General features: G+C 35.5%; 1 protein-coding gene across 1 annotated transcript in view; it reads left to right on the plus strand.

The window, feature by feature from the left end:
* Nucleotides 1-3030: 3030 nt before the first annotated feature.
* CASD1 (CAS1 domain sialic acid O acetyltransferase 1) overlaps nucleotides 3031-16435 on the plus strand; it is a 40900-nt gene continuing 27495 nt past the window's right edge. Inside the window, exons 1-4 of the mRNA XM_006157480.3 lie at nucleotides 3031-3334; nucleotides 4243-4363; nucleotides 11706-11750; nucleotides 13694-13756. Coding sequence (XP_006157542.2) covers nucleotides 3102-3334; nucleotides 4243-4363; nucleotides 11706-11750; nucleotides 13694-13756 — 462 coding nt within the window. The 5' untranslated portion in view covers nucleotides 3031-3101. The remainder of the gene's footprint in view (nucleotides 3335-4242; nucleotides 4364-11705; nucleotides 11751-13693; nucleotides 13757-16435) is intronic.

Consider the following 16435-nt stretch of genomic DNA (forward strand, 5'->3'; position numbering starts at 1 on the left):
CGGATGTTTTCCTTATTGTTACATTTTTTTGCTTTGTTTACTTGCTTATTTTGCTTGCTTTTAAGTATCTTTCTCATAGGAAAATCATACTAAAAAATCCGAGGCTATAGATTGATAAATCAGAATGTTTAAACTCAAAATAATGGAATAAAGAAAAAAAGCATTCATCTAGATAATCTTAGTATTAGAGATGGCTAAAGTAGATAATTCTATTTCTTTACTTGCTTTTTTATATTGTGTTCATAACTTGGTTTATCTGAGTACTTGGTAACGTAAATTTGGTTGAATTAAAGTAATGTTTTTTTTCTTTTCTGTTCTGTTCTATGGCCTATGTATCTGTTCTTGCATCAGCACAATGTTGTTTTGATTATCACCACTTTGTAATATACATATTTATATACATATATATATATATATACACACACATACAAATACATACATAATAAAAATGCGGTACATTATCTTAATGTCTAGATTTATAATTTTGTGATTTCATTGAAAAATAATTTCTTTTACAAGAAAAGAGAGCTTGTTTGGGGACCATCAGGTAGCATGGTGGTTAAGGTACTGGACATTCCCACATGATCTACCACAGTTTGAGTCCTGGGCCTGGTGGCTTGCTTTCTCACCTTCCCTCTCTTCTCTGTGTGTGTCTCTCTCTCTCCAGTCAAATTAAAATAAATGAATGAATAAATTAAAAAGAAAAAAAGAATTTCTTAAAATAAAAAAAGAAAAGAGAGCTTGTTTTAGATTATGGAGCTTTCTAAATCAATTTAATTTATTTCTAGTTACATTACAATAGATTTTTGCTTTTCTTTTTAGTTTTGTTATAGAGCACACACACTTACTGGAGAGACACAAAAAGATAGAGAAAGAAAAAAAGTGAGAAGTTACCCCCGAGGAGGGATGGCCATGGCCATGCCGTAGTTCTCTCTCCTTGATTCTCCTCTTGGGACCCTGGGCATGCATGCCCATGTGTCCAGGTGTGTTTTCAAGCCACTAGGTCTGGAATTTGAACCTCACAATTGGCCACGTGGGATCCTAAACCATCACATCACTGGTTGTGACCCTATTTTTCATTATTTTATTGGCAAATATGAAAAGCCATTCTCTTATTTTCTGAGAATTATTTATTTAATTCCATTTATTATTACTATTTATTTATTTTTTTAAAAATTTGACCAGGAGGAGACAGGAAGAGAGAGACAGAAAGTGAGAAAGCAAGTTGACAGACCTTAACTGCAGTCAGCCATCTGGGAGTCCAGTGCCTTAACCACTATACCACCTGCTGGCCCCAAGAACTTTATATTTCTTTTTTAAAGAAAGAATTATTTTATTTTATTTTATTTATTATTATTCTTCAGTCTGACCTGAGAGAGAGAGGGAGAATGAGAAGGGAAGCCACCAGGTTGGGGATTTGAACCACTGTCAGCCATTGTGGGAAGTCCAGCACCTCAACCACCACATCACCTGCCATCCCCAGAACTTTGTATTTTAAACACATTTTTCTAGTGAAGAAAAGATTCGTTATTTTAAAATGTTGATATGGCATTTTCATTTCCATAAAATCATATTGATAACCCATACAGATGTGAAACAAATAACACTATCCCAGACATTAAAAATCCATTTAAGCTATATTTGTTTTTGCTTTTATTTTTAAAACAAAAATTAAATAAGCCTCTCTCCAAAAAAAAAAAAAAAAAAAAGAGCAAAGGAAAAAGAAAAGATAGCAAAAACCTCATAGAATTAATACCTAATTATTTGCAGCTTATAAGTTTTTTAGAAAATAAATGTGTTACTAACTTCTAACTTGATTTAATAGATATATTTAAAGAGGTAGAAATCCTATAAATATTAAATTTTCATCCTAATTTTAAACATTTATTAGATTTTTAATAGGATTTTACTTTACAGCTATTATAAAAGAATGCTGCAATAATGCCGTTCTTAGAAAAATAACTTAATTGTGTGTTTTTGCAATCTTTTCTTTACTCATCCTTGGTTATTTAAGTGGCCTAATTTTTTTTTTTTTTGCACTAATAATAGGAAAAAATTAAGAATTATTTTAGTTTTCTTAGAGATAGGTTATTAAAAATCTTGCTACATATATGATTATAAAAATTTAATAATTGAAATCCTGCTTTCCTTATCCAATTTTCCAGCAATATCATAAAGCAGCATTTTTTATTTTTCTTCATACTTTAGAACTTATGATAAAGAAACACCATCACTTTTAGTTTTTATGCATACCTGTCTTGCATTTCTATTACCTTTTGTGTATATTTTCGTCAGGTAAATGAATAATGTATTGAAAAGAGAGATGTAGTCTTCTACTTTAAATATCCTTGGGTCTTTCCTATCTCCACTCTGAATGATTCGGTACCATTTCTGTTTTGCAGTATTTCTCTTCTGGATTCCTGAGCCTGACCTTAACTAATTGTGAAACAAATATAGCTTGCTGTTGACTGTTAATAAAGAATTAAAGATTAACCTAAATAATCTTATATATTGTTACAATTTTATTGTTAATATAAACATCTCATTTTCCCCTCATCCATTTGATATATTTGAGCTTTTTTAATTCCTAGAAAGCCCTTTTTAACCTCTGTAGTCATCTAAACTTAGCTAATGTGCAGTAAAATGGCCAAAGGAAATAGAATGATTCGGTTACAGTTTTCATGGGACTGAGGAGTTTTTTAGTTATAGAACTTTCTGTGTATAACCAAGTTTCCAGATATGCTCATGCAATATGTATTATTATAGTTGAATAGGAAGTCATTTCCAAAGTCTTCTCTTCTCCCCTTAAATTTTTCTTCTCTGACTAGAAGTAGGAGTGATCGACACCTGTAAAAGCTAGTTTGAAGCTGAGATGATGTCCCTGGAAGTAAAACCTGAAGCAGGAGGAACTATCAAGGCAGTGAACATAGCATTTAGGAGGTGTGAGATATATTCATGGAAAATTCACTTTACAAGATAAGTGGTGTATAGTGATTAAGTATATAAAATAAATGAAAAGAAAATAAAATATATTAAAAAAAGGAAGTCTCTTACAGGATGAAATATAAACCATAATAACCTTCACATCAGGTTGTTCATGAATGAGTAATATGCACCTAGAAGGGATAATGAAGCTTAAAAAGTTGTGTACTCTCTGGTCTCACGGAACATGGAGTCAAGATAGCCAACATTTAGAAATGTTCCTATTTACCATACTGTTGTGTTTACCTGTTATAGGTAATGATTCATGTGAATACCTTCTCTCAAGCGGCAGATTTCTTGGAGAGAAAGTTTGGCAACCTCATAGTTGTATGATGCATAAATACAAAATCAGGTAAGATTTTCTATTTTGTTGTTTTCTTTTCTATGATGGGTCTTAATAACTAGTGGAAAGGGAATGGTGAAGCAAAGAGTACTTTTCTTCTCTATGTGAGAATAGAGACTTGCTGACTGAGGATTGGGGTAGGGCTGATTTCCACCCTAGAGCTTTAGAGAAAGGGCTTTAACCAAGTTGCTTTATCTTAGGTGAGCAGTAACCACACCCAAGGTAATAGACCTTGTTCACAGGTCTCACGCTTAACCTGAATGTAGCTATTCCAAGAATGAAGAGATAATGGGTTGGTTTCTGGTCATCCTGTCTCTGCAAGGTGTGCCTGTGATCCTGGCTGGTTGGGAAAGGCTGCTAGGGGAGGGGACTACACAATGAGAGTTTATTGAGGGTGCTTATCTTCCCCCCTCAATAAACAAAAAAACAAATAAACTTTTAAAAAGAGGTGTAAGGGATACAGGGCTGGATTGTGGCCTAGTGAAGCTCTGCAAGGGAAGATTCCCAGTTTGCATGTGGAGACCCTCTGAGTACACCAGACACTTGTCTGTTCATAATCCAGGGCTGACTGTTAGAGGTAGTTCACAGCATCAGGAACCTGCGAGGTGGTGTCTGTCTCTCTTTCTGTTTCTTACTCATGGAAGAAATAGATGAACTTTAAAAAAGAGAGAGGTAATGGATTTAAAGTACTTAATACAGTTAGTACATCTTAAACATTTAATGAATGTGGACTGTTATTACTGAGAGTTAGGTGATCATATGTATGTTGACTGGTAAATGAAACAAACCTAGCCACTTCTAAAGCAACATAACTGTATGTGTAACAATCCTGTGTAACTTTCTTTATAATTTATGTGCTTTAAAATGCCAGTATGCTGATTTTGCTTCATATAATTCATTTTCTTTGTTGATTTCAGTGAAGCAAAGAACTGCCTTGTAGATAAACATATTGCATTTATTGGAGATTCCAGAATTCGGCAATTATTTTATTCTTTTGTAAAAATAATTAATCCCCAATTCAAAGAAGAAGGTAATAAGGTAAGACCTGCCTATTCCCTTAGACAAGGCATTGTTTTAGAAGTTAAGCAACTAAATAATTATGGGGAAGAATGTGTCTCTCCAGATTAACAGTACTAACTATAAAAGTTTTACTTTGATTTTAGAAAGGATAAAGGTTAAAAAAAAGGATGATTTGCTATAATGGGAAAAATAAGTGGTAAGTACTGGCAAAGTTTTTATTACCTTAAACTTTTAGCTTTGAGAAACAACATATAATTAACAGGAAAAAATTTTTTAAATTCCCAGGAGACAAAAACAAAATATCATTCCTTGTCTTCCTGTTAATATTTTGCTGTATTTTTTAGTATTTTTAAAAATATTTTTGTGGTCTTTTAGCATGTGCTTTGTCTTTCGTTTTTTCTACCATTTATGATAATTCACCATATTATTATTATTTTTTAAAGAATTATTTATTTTGATTTCATTTATTCTAATTTGAACAGAGAGACACACAGAAAGAGAAAGAGATAATGAGAAAGGAAGCCACCAGGTCCAGGAGTTGAACCATGGTCAGCCACGTGGGAGTTTCCAGCACCTTAATCTCCATGCCACCTGCTGGTCCCCATTCACCATATTATTATATATATTATTACTATATATACTATTGGTAATTAATGGTAACATATTAGTGAGTGAATATAATATAATTTTAAAAATAATTATTTATTTAATTTTATTTAATATTACTACTTTTTCATTTGACCAGAGAAAGTCAGAAAGAGAGGAAAAGTGAGATAGCAGTTCACCAGGGCTGGGACTCGAACTTGGCCATGTGGAAATTCAGCAACTTAACCATGATGCCACCATCTGGTCCCTAATGCAATTTTATATCTTTTTTTTTTTTTAACTTTTTGTAGTTTACTAATTTTTTTTTTTAAGTTTTTGCCTTAAGTCACCTTGACCACCATAACATTTGCTGACCTCCTGTAGTTTGTTATGTGATTTTTTTTTTTTTACATTAAAAAAGGACTTATTTAATGAATTTTTTGTTTGAAAACTAGAGGAAAAGTGAGAAATCACTCCCTGTTGGGGGTTGGCCATGCCACAACCCCTTCTCCGTTCTCTTCCTGGGATTTTGGGCACACATACACATGCGCCCAGCATAAGTTTTAAGCTTCCAAGTCTGGGTCTTGACGGCAGTCAGCCATGTGGGAGTCCAGCACCTTAACCACCACACAACCTGCTGTCCCCTAAAATTATTTTATTAAGAAGAAAGAAACCTCTACATATAAATCATAAATTATGAAAAATTATTTAGAATGTAAATAATTCTATATTTAAAATATAAATAACTTAAAATATAAGTAATTTAGCTGTTAGGCACTGTGTGTGAGTAGGGCTAAAACTATTGATTATATTTCCAAATTGTTTTAATTGTACACTAGTTAGCAACATATATTGGAGCCTGATATTTCTGGTACTGGATGATCATGCTATAAATTAAAACCGCAATGGAATAAGGTTTTGCCGTTTTTATTTTTTTTATTTTTATTTTTTATTTTTTGAGAGGTTTTTGCTGTAGGGTGCATGTGCTCTCCAGCAAGAGAGAGACAGAAAATGAGAAATCACCCCCCAGGGAGGATGGCCACGCTGCAATCCCTTCTCCTTTATTCTCCTCTCGGGATCTTGGGCATGTATGCACACGCGCCCAGTGTGAGTTTAAGCCACTGGGTCCAGGACTTGACCCGCGGTCGGCTACATGGAAGTCCACGACATAGCCTGGACTAACTGCTGGTCCCTCTGCTTTTATTCTTTAAAAATACTCAATTTTAAACATACTTTATTTAAAACCAACATGGATTAATATCTTTCTAATGCTAATTAATTAATTTAATATGTGTGTGTGAATCATCTCATCATATCCTTCTCTCTCTCTCTCATATTTTTTTAAGAGAGATTTTTGCTATAGGGCATGTGCACTCACCAGAGAGACAGAGAGAAATAGAGAGACTGCAAGCGACAAATCACCCCCTAGGGGTTATGGCAGCACTGCAATACCTTCTCCTCCAGTCTCCTCTCAGTATTTTAGGCAGGTACATACACGTGCCCCGTGTGTTTTAAGCTGCCGGATCTGGGATTTGAACCATAGTTGACTACATGGGAGTCCAGCAATGTAATCATTAATCCATCTGCTGATCCCTCTGTATATTTTTAAATGACTCAGGGTTCTAATTCTAATTCCAACAGCATATGCTTGGGAGTGGGGAATGGCAAGGGGAGAAAAGCAGTATATGAAAAGTTCCAAATTGGGAGGTGGCCTAGTTAGGTACTGTACAGAGGAGTGTGGATTCTAAATGGGGAGACTGGGGTTCTAGTACCCTCTTGTTGGCTTTAAAATCTGAGAATATTTTTTTTAACCTCATGTCATGTCAGTAAGCTAGTCCCAACAATGTCAGATAATTAGTATCATTCTCTTTCTTTTAGGAGAGAGATTTTTATAATATTCAAACTTAGCCTGGTAAAAATTCTAAAAACCTACAGTAAAATTCTTAATGGTGAATTTTTAGACACATTTCCATTAAAATCAGGAAATAAGGATGTTCATTTTTGCTTTTTCCATTCAGCATTGTACTAAGAATTCTAGCTGAAGAAAGATAAAGATGTAAGAATCAAAAAGAAATAGACTCAGGAATCCATATGATAACAATTCTCTGCATAGAAAATCCCAAAGAATCTATAAATGTAGTAGAAGTAAAATACATACATATATATATATACACACACACACATATATATACACATACACATATACACACACACACACACATATATATTTATAGAGAGAGAGAGAAGAAGAAGAAGAAAGAGTGGGAGAGAGAGAGAGAGACTATACTAGATAATATCAATGTCAGATTTCTTGGGTGGGATTTTAGTATAGTGGTTATATAGGAGAATGTTCATGTTCTTCAGTGATACATGCTTAAGTGTAAAAGGATGAAATGTTATGACATCTACAGTTAACTTTCCTATGGTTTAGCAAAAGAGAAAAACTGTATGCAGAGAGAAGAAACGAGAGGGAACTGGTATAGAAAATGTTAACAATTTGTAAAGAATTTGGAATGTTCATTTAATTCTGTCAAATGTGTTGTTAAGTTTGAAATTTCAAAATTAAAAGCTAAATAGAAAGCTAAATAAGATATTGTTCAAGGATGCTGTCTTATGGGGATTTCAAAAAGTTTCTGAAAAAATGGATTGAAAATACTGGTTTATTTTGGTGCAAAAATATTTTTTTTAACTCATGCATAGTTTTTTATAATATCTAATTCTCATAAACTTTTTGAAGACTTCTAGTACTGATTAAAAGCTATATAATAATAAAAAACAGACACAAAAACAACTTGGGCATCCTGTGGTCCATCCTAAAAAGCCAGGCACAGTGAGAGATGCTTGTGGTTCTAGCTACTCAGGAGGCTAAGACAGGCAGATTGGATCATGACACAGCAAGACCTGCTTTAAGCACCACACACACACACACACACACACACACACACGTACACAATGTATAACATAAATTTCAAGATAGTGGTTTCCTTCAGAAGAAGTAGGGATTTAAGATAGTGAGGGGGCCACATAGTTTTATATTGTTGGTAATGCTCTAATTTGTGTCATGAATTCATGAGTTTCTTGGATTTTTTAAACTGTGCTTTTTAACTTTTATATCTATGTCTTTTGTTGAACTTTATTATCCACTTATTCATTTAAATTTGACCAGAGAGGGACAGAGTGAAAGAGAGAGAGAGAAAGTGAGAAAGCAAGTTGCCAGGTCTGGGACTCGAACTAGTCAGCCATGTGGGTGTCTAGCACACTTAGCCACCATACCAGCTGCCAGCCTGATATCAAGGAAGCTTTTTATATGACATGCCTTAAAGTATGTGAAATTAATGTTCCTAAGATTCCTTTCAAGAAATGATGCCCTAGGGACTAGCAGTTAGCGTAATGGCTATGTCACTGGACTCCCACGTAGTCCACCGCGGTTCAAGTCCCAGACCCGGTGGCTTAACTCACACCAGGCGCGTGCGCGTGCATGCCCAAAATCCCGAGAGGAGAATAGAGGAGAAGGGATTGCAGCATGGCCCTCCGCCCCGGGGGGTGATTTCTCGCTTTCTGTCTCTCTGTCTCTCTCTGTCTGTCTGGCGAGCACACTCGCCGTATAGCAAAAACAAAAAGGAAAAAAAAAAAAAAAAGAAATGATGCCCTAGAAAGACCAACCAGAATCTAAAATGTTAGCTTGTTGATGAAAGCAAACTTTATTTCATAAAAAGTTAAATATAATTATCTCCTAGTTAAAATATTTCAACCTCGATTTTAGGAACGAAATTAGCTTTTTATTGCCCACTCCTTATTCCTACCCTTACATCATGTTTATTATTCCAATGAAGTACATATATCTTTTAATTTTTTATTTCATTTTATTATTATTTTAAACATTCGATCATTGTACATCATTTGGCTTGTAAAGAGAATTCACCTAACATGAAATACACCTCAGACCAGTCCAGTTTAAAATACTATACATGTTATCATCAACAGGAAATAAACCATTTCTGTGCCCCACATATGTATTGCCTCTCTTTTTTCTCCCTGATTTCCTTCCCTATACTCTTCCCCTTTTTCCCTCTCCTTCCACTGTCTCCAGTATCTGTAACTATTTTCACTGCTTTTATGTTCTCCAGTCTTTCAATCTCTATCATAGAGTGTAGGGAGTCGGTATATATTAAGTGGAGACATGCAGTGTCTCTCTTTTATGGCCAGGCTTGCTTCACTCAACAGTAGATCTTCCATATTCGACCACTTTCTATCAAATGTCAGGGTCTTATTATCTTTTATGGCTGAAGAGTATTCCATAGAGTATATGTGCCATACTTTTCAATCCATTCATCTGTTCATGGACGTTCGGGTCGATTCCGTGTCTTAGCAACAGTGCAATAAACATTGATGTGCAAGTGCTTTTCCAACTGAGCATTCTCCTGTCCTTTGGGTAGATAGCCAAGAGTGGAATTGCTGGATCATATGGTAGTTCTACTTGTAGGTCTTATAGGAACTTCCATATTGTTTTCCACAGTGGCTGGACCAATTTACATTACCACCAACACTATAGGAGAGTTCCCCTTGCACCACAACCCCACCAGCATTACCATTTTGTGTATTTTTAATCTTTGCCATTCTTACAGGGGTTACGTGGTATCTCATTGTGGTTTTATTTTGCATCTCCCTTATGATGAGAGATGTTGAGCATTTTCTTATACGCTTTTTGACTCTTTGTATGTCTTCCTTAGAGAGTGTTTTGGTTAAGCTCATTTTCCCATCTTTCAATTGGGTTAATTATTTATTTTTGGGTAAATTGCTTGAGGTTCCTGTGTAGTCTGGTTGTCAGTCCCTCATCTGAGGCATATTTTACAAAAATACTCTGCTATTCTGAGGTTTGTCGATTGACCCTAATTACTGTGTTCTTTGCTGTGCAGAAAGTTTTTAATCTGATGTAATCCCACTTGTCTATTTTGGGGATTATTGCCTGTGCTTTGCAAGTCTTATTTAAGAAGTCTTTGCCTACCCCAGTGTTTCCTAGAGTTTTCCCTCCAGTAGTTTTATAGTTTAATATCTTAAGTTCAGATTTTTGATCCTTTTTGAGTTGATTTTTGTTAGTGGTGAAATAAGGGGATACAGTTTCATCTTTCTGCAGGTGGATACCCAGTTTTTCTAGCACTGTTTGCTAAAGAGCACCATTTCCTTTTCCCACTGGATTGACTGGTATCCTTTGTCAAAAATCATTTGGCTATAGGTTTTGGGGTTTATTTCTGGGGTTTCTATGCTATTCCTTTGGTCAACCTGTCCCTTTTTGTGTGTGTGTGCCAATACCATATGTTTTGATTATTACAACTTTTATAGTATATTTTCAGGTCAGGGAGTGAGATACCACCCACTCTACTCTTCTTGTGCAGGATTGCTTTGACAATACGTGGTCTTTAATGATTCCAGACAAATCCCATGATTGTCTTTTCTAGATCTATGAAGAATGTCTCTGGTAATTTGATTGGAATTGTTACATATGTAGATTAATTTGGGTAGAATTGCCACTTTGATTATATTTAAGTCTTTCAATCCAGGAACATGGGATGTCTTTCCACTTTTTTGTGTCTTTGTCAATATCTTTTTTAAGATTTTCATAGTTTTCCTTGTAAAGGTCTTTTGAGTTCTTTGGTTAAATTTATCCCTAGGTATATTATATATTTTGTGGCTATCGTAAAAGGGATTCCTTCTGCAGTTCTACCTCAGTCAGCTTGTTCGTATATAGAAATGCTATAGATTTTTGGATGTTGATTTTGCATCCTGCCACTCTGAAGTACATATATTTTTAAAATAATCTCTTTGGGGCACAGGGTGGTGGATGAAGGAAGAGCACAAGCCAGAGCAGGGTTGGGAAAGTGCAGTGTTGTCTTCCCCCAACCCCACCACAGACTCTGAAGCCAATCCTGGTCAGCCCTGGGTGAGGTGAGGGAGCACCAGGGACTTTGCTGACTCTAGATAACCCCAGGCCAGCAGGTTGCACGCCCCTGTGGTGGCAATGACCCTTTCGAAAGTCCACCCTTTCGACTTTGGATGGTAGTTGCCATACCTACCATGGTGACCACAGGTGACGGGGAATTAGGTTTCGATTCCAGAGAGAGAGAGCCTGAGAAAGGCTACCACATCCACCTTCCCAGAATTTCTCACTTAGTGCTGCATGTACTAGATTGGTTGACAAGAGACTTTCATCCACACAGTCATTCAGAAGTTCCTGCTATTGAAATTGTTCCTATCTTCAAATGTACTTTGGAACTTTCAGCCTCTCCAGGTCTCTGCGTCATGTTAAGGTAGAGAATAGAGAATTGTCCTGAGAAATTACTCCTGGAAATGACTGATGTCTCATCTAGCCATATTACTTTGGCTAGACTAGTCATTTGGCCCTGTGAGCTGTAAGGGACTCAGGAAATGAAGGGAAACATTTGTTTCTGCCATAGAAAATATTGTAGGGACTAAACTGGAGTCTTGGCCATCTTGTGAGTTAGATCATTTATATAGGCATGTTCATGTATTTGCTTGTTTGGAGTTGAGATTTTATCTTTGAACTACAACTTAGATGTTGAAAATCACAGATCAACAATTTAATTAGTGTCACTTATTTTTTTGGTTTTCTGTATAGTTTTTCTTTTTCTTTCTCTTAGGGTTAGATTATTGATATTTGGTATATAAAAATAAATCAGAAAAAGTAGCTATAAGGGAATTAATTATGTAAATTTCATCTATACATTAATGTTTCTCTGTTGTATCCTTTTTATGGCAGCATGAAAACATTCCTTTTGAAGATGAGACTGCGTCAGTAAAAGTGGTAAGTTCATGTAAGAATAAGCTAAATGTTATAATCTTGAAACTGTATTCGTTGGTTAATTTATTTTAAGATCAACTAATGCTTTGCTCATAATATAATTTAGTTCTTAATTAGATAAGAATAGTATATGAATGGAATAAATGTTTATGTGAGTTACTTTATGTAATGGAAAATTTGATGTTTCTGTTTTTTTAAAGAAAAAAATTACGTATTTAATTTCATTTGTTATTATAATTTTTTTTAATTTGACCAGAGAGTAAAAGAGAGAAAGAGAAAGCAAGAAAGCAAGCTGCCAGGTCCAGCACTGGGACCATGGTCAGCCACGTGGGAATCCAGCGCCTTTAACCGCTATGCCACCTGCCAGCCCCGATGTTTCAAATTTTTATCCAGGAAAAAAATTATTTGAAACCAGTATGTGTTGAGGATTAATGTCCCTAAAAGAATATATGTGAATTTTCTCAATTCCCACATACAGTGAAAATTAATGTCCATGACCTAATGGACCTTGAAGGTCATTACAGTTACCTGTGTGCAAATATAAATAGAATAAAAATGGCAGAAAAGAAAAAGAAGTGTATTAGAAATGTACAGAGCAAGAAATTGAGAGTTTTCCTCCTTGGAAAAGGTGATTGGGTTGATTTGGCTCAAGGACAAGTAGGAGTTAGTCAGGCTCAGTGGAATAATTCATAAGCATTAGGGACAGAAGGAACAGTATATGCAGAAAAAAGACCAAATAGAACATTCCAGGAACTGAGTGAGAAACAAAGAAATAGTTAGAGAGCAGGTGAAAAGACAGTTTTAAGAACTTTGGATTTATTCTGAGAACACTGGAAAGTTTCAGAATATTTGAACTGACATGTTGCAAGATCAGATTTAAATATTTAAAAGACTATTCTGGCTAAAATGTTGAGTATAGACTAGAGAAAGGCAAAAGTGGATACAAGGAGAACTATTGTGAGATTTTTATCAAATTAAGATGAGAGATTATTTTATTTATGTATTTATTTTTTACACAGAGATTTTTGCTATAGGGCACTTGCACTCACTGGAGAGACAGACAGAAAGTTAGAAATCATCCCCCTAAGGGTTAGCTACACCACAGTCCCTTCTCTTGAGATTTTGGGCATGCACATATACGCACTTGGAGTAAATTTCAAATCACTCAATCCGAGACTTGAACTGTGGGCAACCAAGTGGGAGTCCAGCAACGTAATCATTACTCCATCTGCTGGTCCCCGGAGATGATATCTTAGGCAAGGTGGTGTTTGACTTCTAAGTACAATCAACTCTCCTCACTTAGAGGTTTTGCATATAGAGATTCAGCCAGCTGTGGAACAGCCACCTTTTTAGAGGTTTTTGCTATATAGCATGTGCGCTCGCCAGAAAGACAGAGAGACAGAAAGCGAGAAATCATCCCCCCGGGGGGATGGCAATACTGCAGTCCCTTCTCCTTCCTTCTCCTCTCAGGATCTTAGGCATGAATGCACACACGCCTGGTGTGAGTTTAAGCCACTGGGTCTGGGACTTGAACCACGATCTACTACATGGGAGTTCAGTGACACAGCCATTAGGCTAACTGCTGGTCCAAAAAAATATATATATATTTTTAAGTTGCTTCTGTACTGAACATAGACTTTTTGGGTCATTATTTCCTAAATAATATAGTATAACAACTTTTGTATGGCATTTATATTGCATTAGGTATTATAACTAATGTAGAGATGATTTAAAGTTTATGGGAAGATGTACAGAGGTTATATACAATTCTGTGCAATTTTATGCAAGGGAATTGGCCTCCACTGATTTTGTTATCCACGGGGGATCCTGGAACCAATCCCCTGCAGATACCAAGGGATGACTGTATTCTGTAAGAAAATGTTAATGTTTATTTTGGGTGGTGGAAATAGAGTTTCTTTGACTTATTTCTATTATTTCTCTTTTAGGATTTTCTATGGCATCCAGAAGTTAATGGTTCTATGAAACAGTGTATCAAAGTATGGACTGAGGTCTGTATTTGAAAAATAAAGACCTTTCTTTGAGCAACTAAGTTTACACAGCCCAGGGCCATTCATCATTTTTTCTTTCCTTTACTTACCTGTCTCACTTTCCTGTACTATATACCCACTTTCTTGAGAGCAGCTAACTGTGCCGGACTGATTCTAGCACTTTCTTCTTAGTAGAAGAGAAAGTGGGTCAACACTTTCTCTTCTATGCTATCACCAGACTATGCTTACACTAGAACTGCCCAATTTAAAATTCCGTTACTGCTGTAGCTCAGCTAATTCAAAGCCAGATAACTCCTCCCAGCACTATACACATTCTCTTGAGCATTTTTTCTCTTTTTCCTCCAAACTCATGCCCAGGTACTTCAGGAAACATTTTGTTTTTATAGCCTTTCTTCACTTTTATCATTACATTTGTGATCCAGCAGACATGACTCATGTTTTAGCCCTTAATATTTGGAGATAAATTAGATAGAAGGTCCACCATGCTATTAACCGTAGAGAAAACACCTGCATTCTCACAAGTTCAGTTTATAATGTCTACATTGTATATGTAGCCACATGTCAGACCTTTGATTAAACCTGTATTCTTTCCCAGAGGCATTTGCATTTGTGATGGATAAATAAATTTTTTGGCCTTGTTTAGCTTAATTTTATGTTCTGTAACTTTATCTTTTTTTTTTATTTCTTTTTTCCACAGTAAATGTTTAGTACTGTAACCATATCATACAATAAATAGGCTTTTGTAGGATCCGGTGGAAATATAGCTGCCGTTTCTAACTTTATTTCATTGAGAAAATGTGTTAAAGTTTTAAAAGAGTAATAAACATGTAGACAAATTCTAGAGTTCAGATTTCTCACAAATTGCAAGGTGCACTTCCTGTGTTTTATTTTAAATTGACATGTTTTAAAATGTCCAGAAGTGTGGGGACCAGCAATTAGCATAATGGCTACGTCTCTGGACTCTCCCGTAGTTGACCGCGGTTCGAGTCTCAGACCCGTTAGCTTAAACTCACGCCAGGCGCGTGTGTGCGTGCCCAAGATCCCGAGAGGAGAATGGAAGAGAGGGTATTGCCGCGTTGCCATCCCCCCTGGGGGGTAATTTCTTGCTTTCTATCTCTCTGTCTCTCTCTGTCTTTCTGGCGAGCACACATGCCCTATAGCAAAAACCTCTCCAAAAAAAAAAAAAAAGTCCAGAATGTGGAATAATGATGTAGACATATGTTTTCTATTTAAGCTGGACCTGAACATATCTCCATTAAAGTAGTAGAAATCCACAGTTAATCATTAATACAGTATAAGTCTTGTAAGATAACAGAAAACCTTTAAGTTATTTACTAATGACAAGACACATTATATATCAAAATTCTTCATTCTCATAATTTGCTTAAGCTAATTTTGGGGGCTTTGGATTCTGTTGTAAAACAATGATCATTGGGGAAAAGAGTCAACTTATTTAAGTAGTTGGCCGTATACTCACTTATGAGTGTTTAGTTGATGGTTTCATTCACTTGTAGAGTATGCATAGGTGTATGCTTGTAGGTTTTTTTATGATTATTTCTGTAGTAAAATTCTAGATCCTATGAATGCAAAGATCAGCGTGTTTGTTATTATTATGTATTGTTGCTACTTTCATGCTGAGAATTAGAAATGTTGCTGGGAATTAGCCCATATCAGCCCTTAAAGAATTTGCAATCTAAGAGATTAGTAACTTATTGATGAATAATAATGTGGCGAGTAGAAAGCTAACACAAACCCTGAACACAAAGGACAGTGATACACCATGGAGGCACTTAGGATGTGAGGGGAGTATAAATGATGATCTAAGAAGGTTTTATGGAGGAGATATTTCCAGAAGAACTAAGGGCTAGAAAGATAAACTCATTAACTGGAATAGCCTTACAGAATTCTACAGGGATAAAGGCAAAGTTGAATTGAGACAACTCTAGATTATTACTTAACAGATATTTATAAATCACCTGCCACATTCTAGGCACTCAGCTAGATACTGCTGACACATTGATTAACATGCTAGAGTTCTTCCTCTCAAAGAGCTTTCAGATGAGTAGCATATACAGGTAATTAAGGAAGCAGTGTGACAAGTGCTAAAATAAGGGAGTGTAGGTTATAACAGTATTACAGAGGACAGGTACTAAGTGTAATTTTTAAAGTTTTCAAAAATAGTTTTCAGATAAAGTGATCTTAAAGATAAGGGCATGGAGTAAGAGGTGGGTTTATTCCACACAAAAGAAATTGCATGTGCAACAATGCTGATGATAGCTTTTTCTTCAGCCCACCCAGGGAATCACCAGCATTTTTACTGTGGCTGGAACTAAAATATAAAGGGCTTTCTTATTCATGTTCTGGATTTGGTTGTTCTTTTCATATGTCTCATTTTGGGGGGAGTTGATAAGAGACAAGGTAAGTAGATATTAGATTAAGTATGATATCCTAAGCCATATTTAGGGGGGTATATTTATTTTATATACCTAACTATTCTTTTTTTTTAATTCTAAATGCACGAGACTGTATCTCTTAAAAATAAGGACATAGAATTAATTCTGAGGGTAGTAGAGAGCCCTTAAAGGTTTTAAACAGGAGAATGATAAAATATAATGGAGTAGCAGAAAATTAGTTTAAATGGTAAAGAAATTGTCAACTTACATATAGTTCTGTAGGTGA

This window comes from Tupaia chinensis, unplaced genomic scaffold (assembly GCF_000334495.1).
Source record: "Tupaia chinensis unplaced genomic scaffold, TupChi_1.0 Scaffold000544_1, whole genome shotgun sequence".
Taxonomy (NCBI): Eukaryota; Metazoa; Chordata; class Mammalia; order Scandentia; family Tupaiidae; genus Tupaia; species Tupaia belangeri.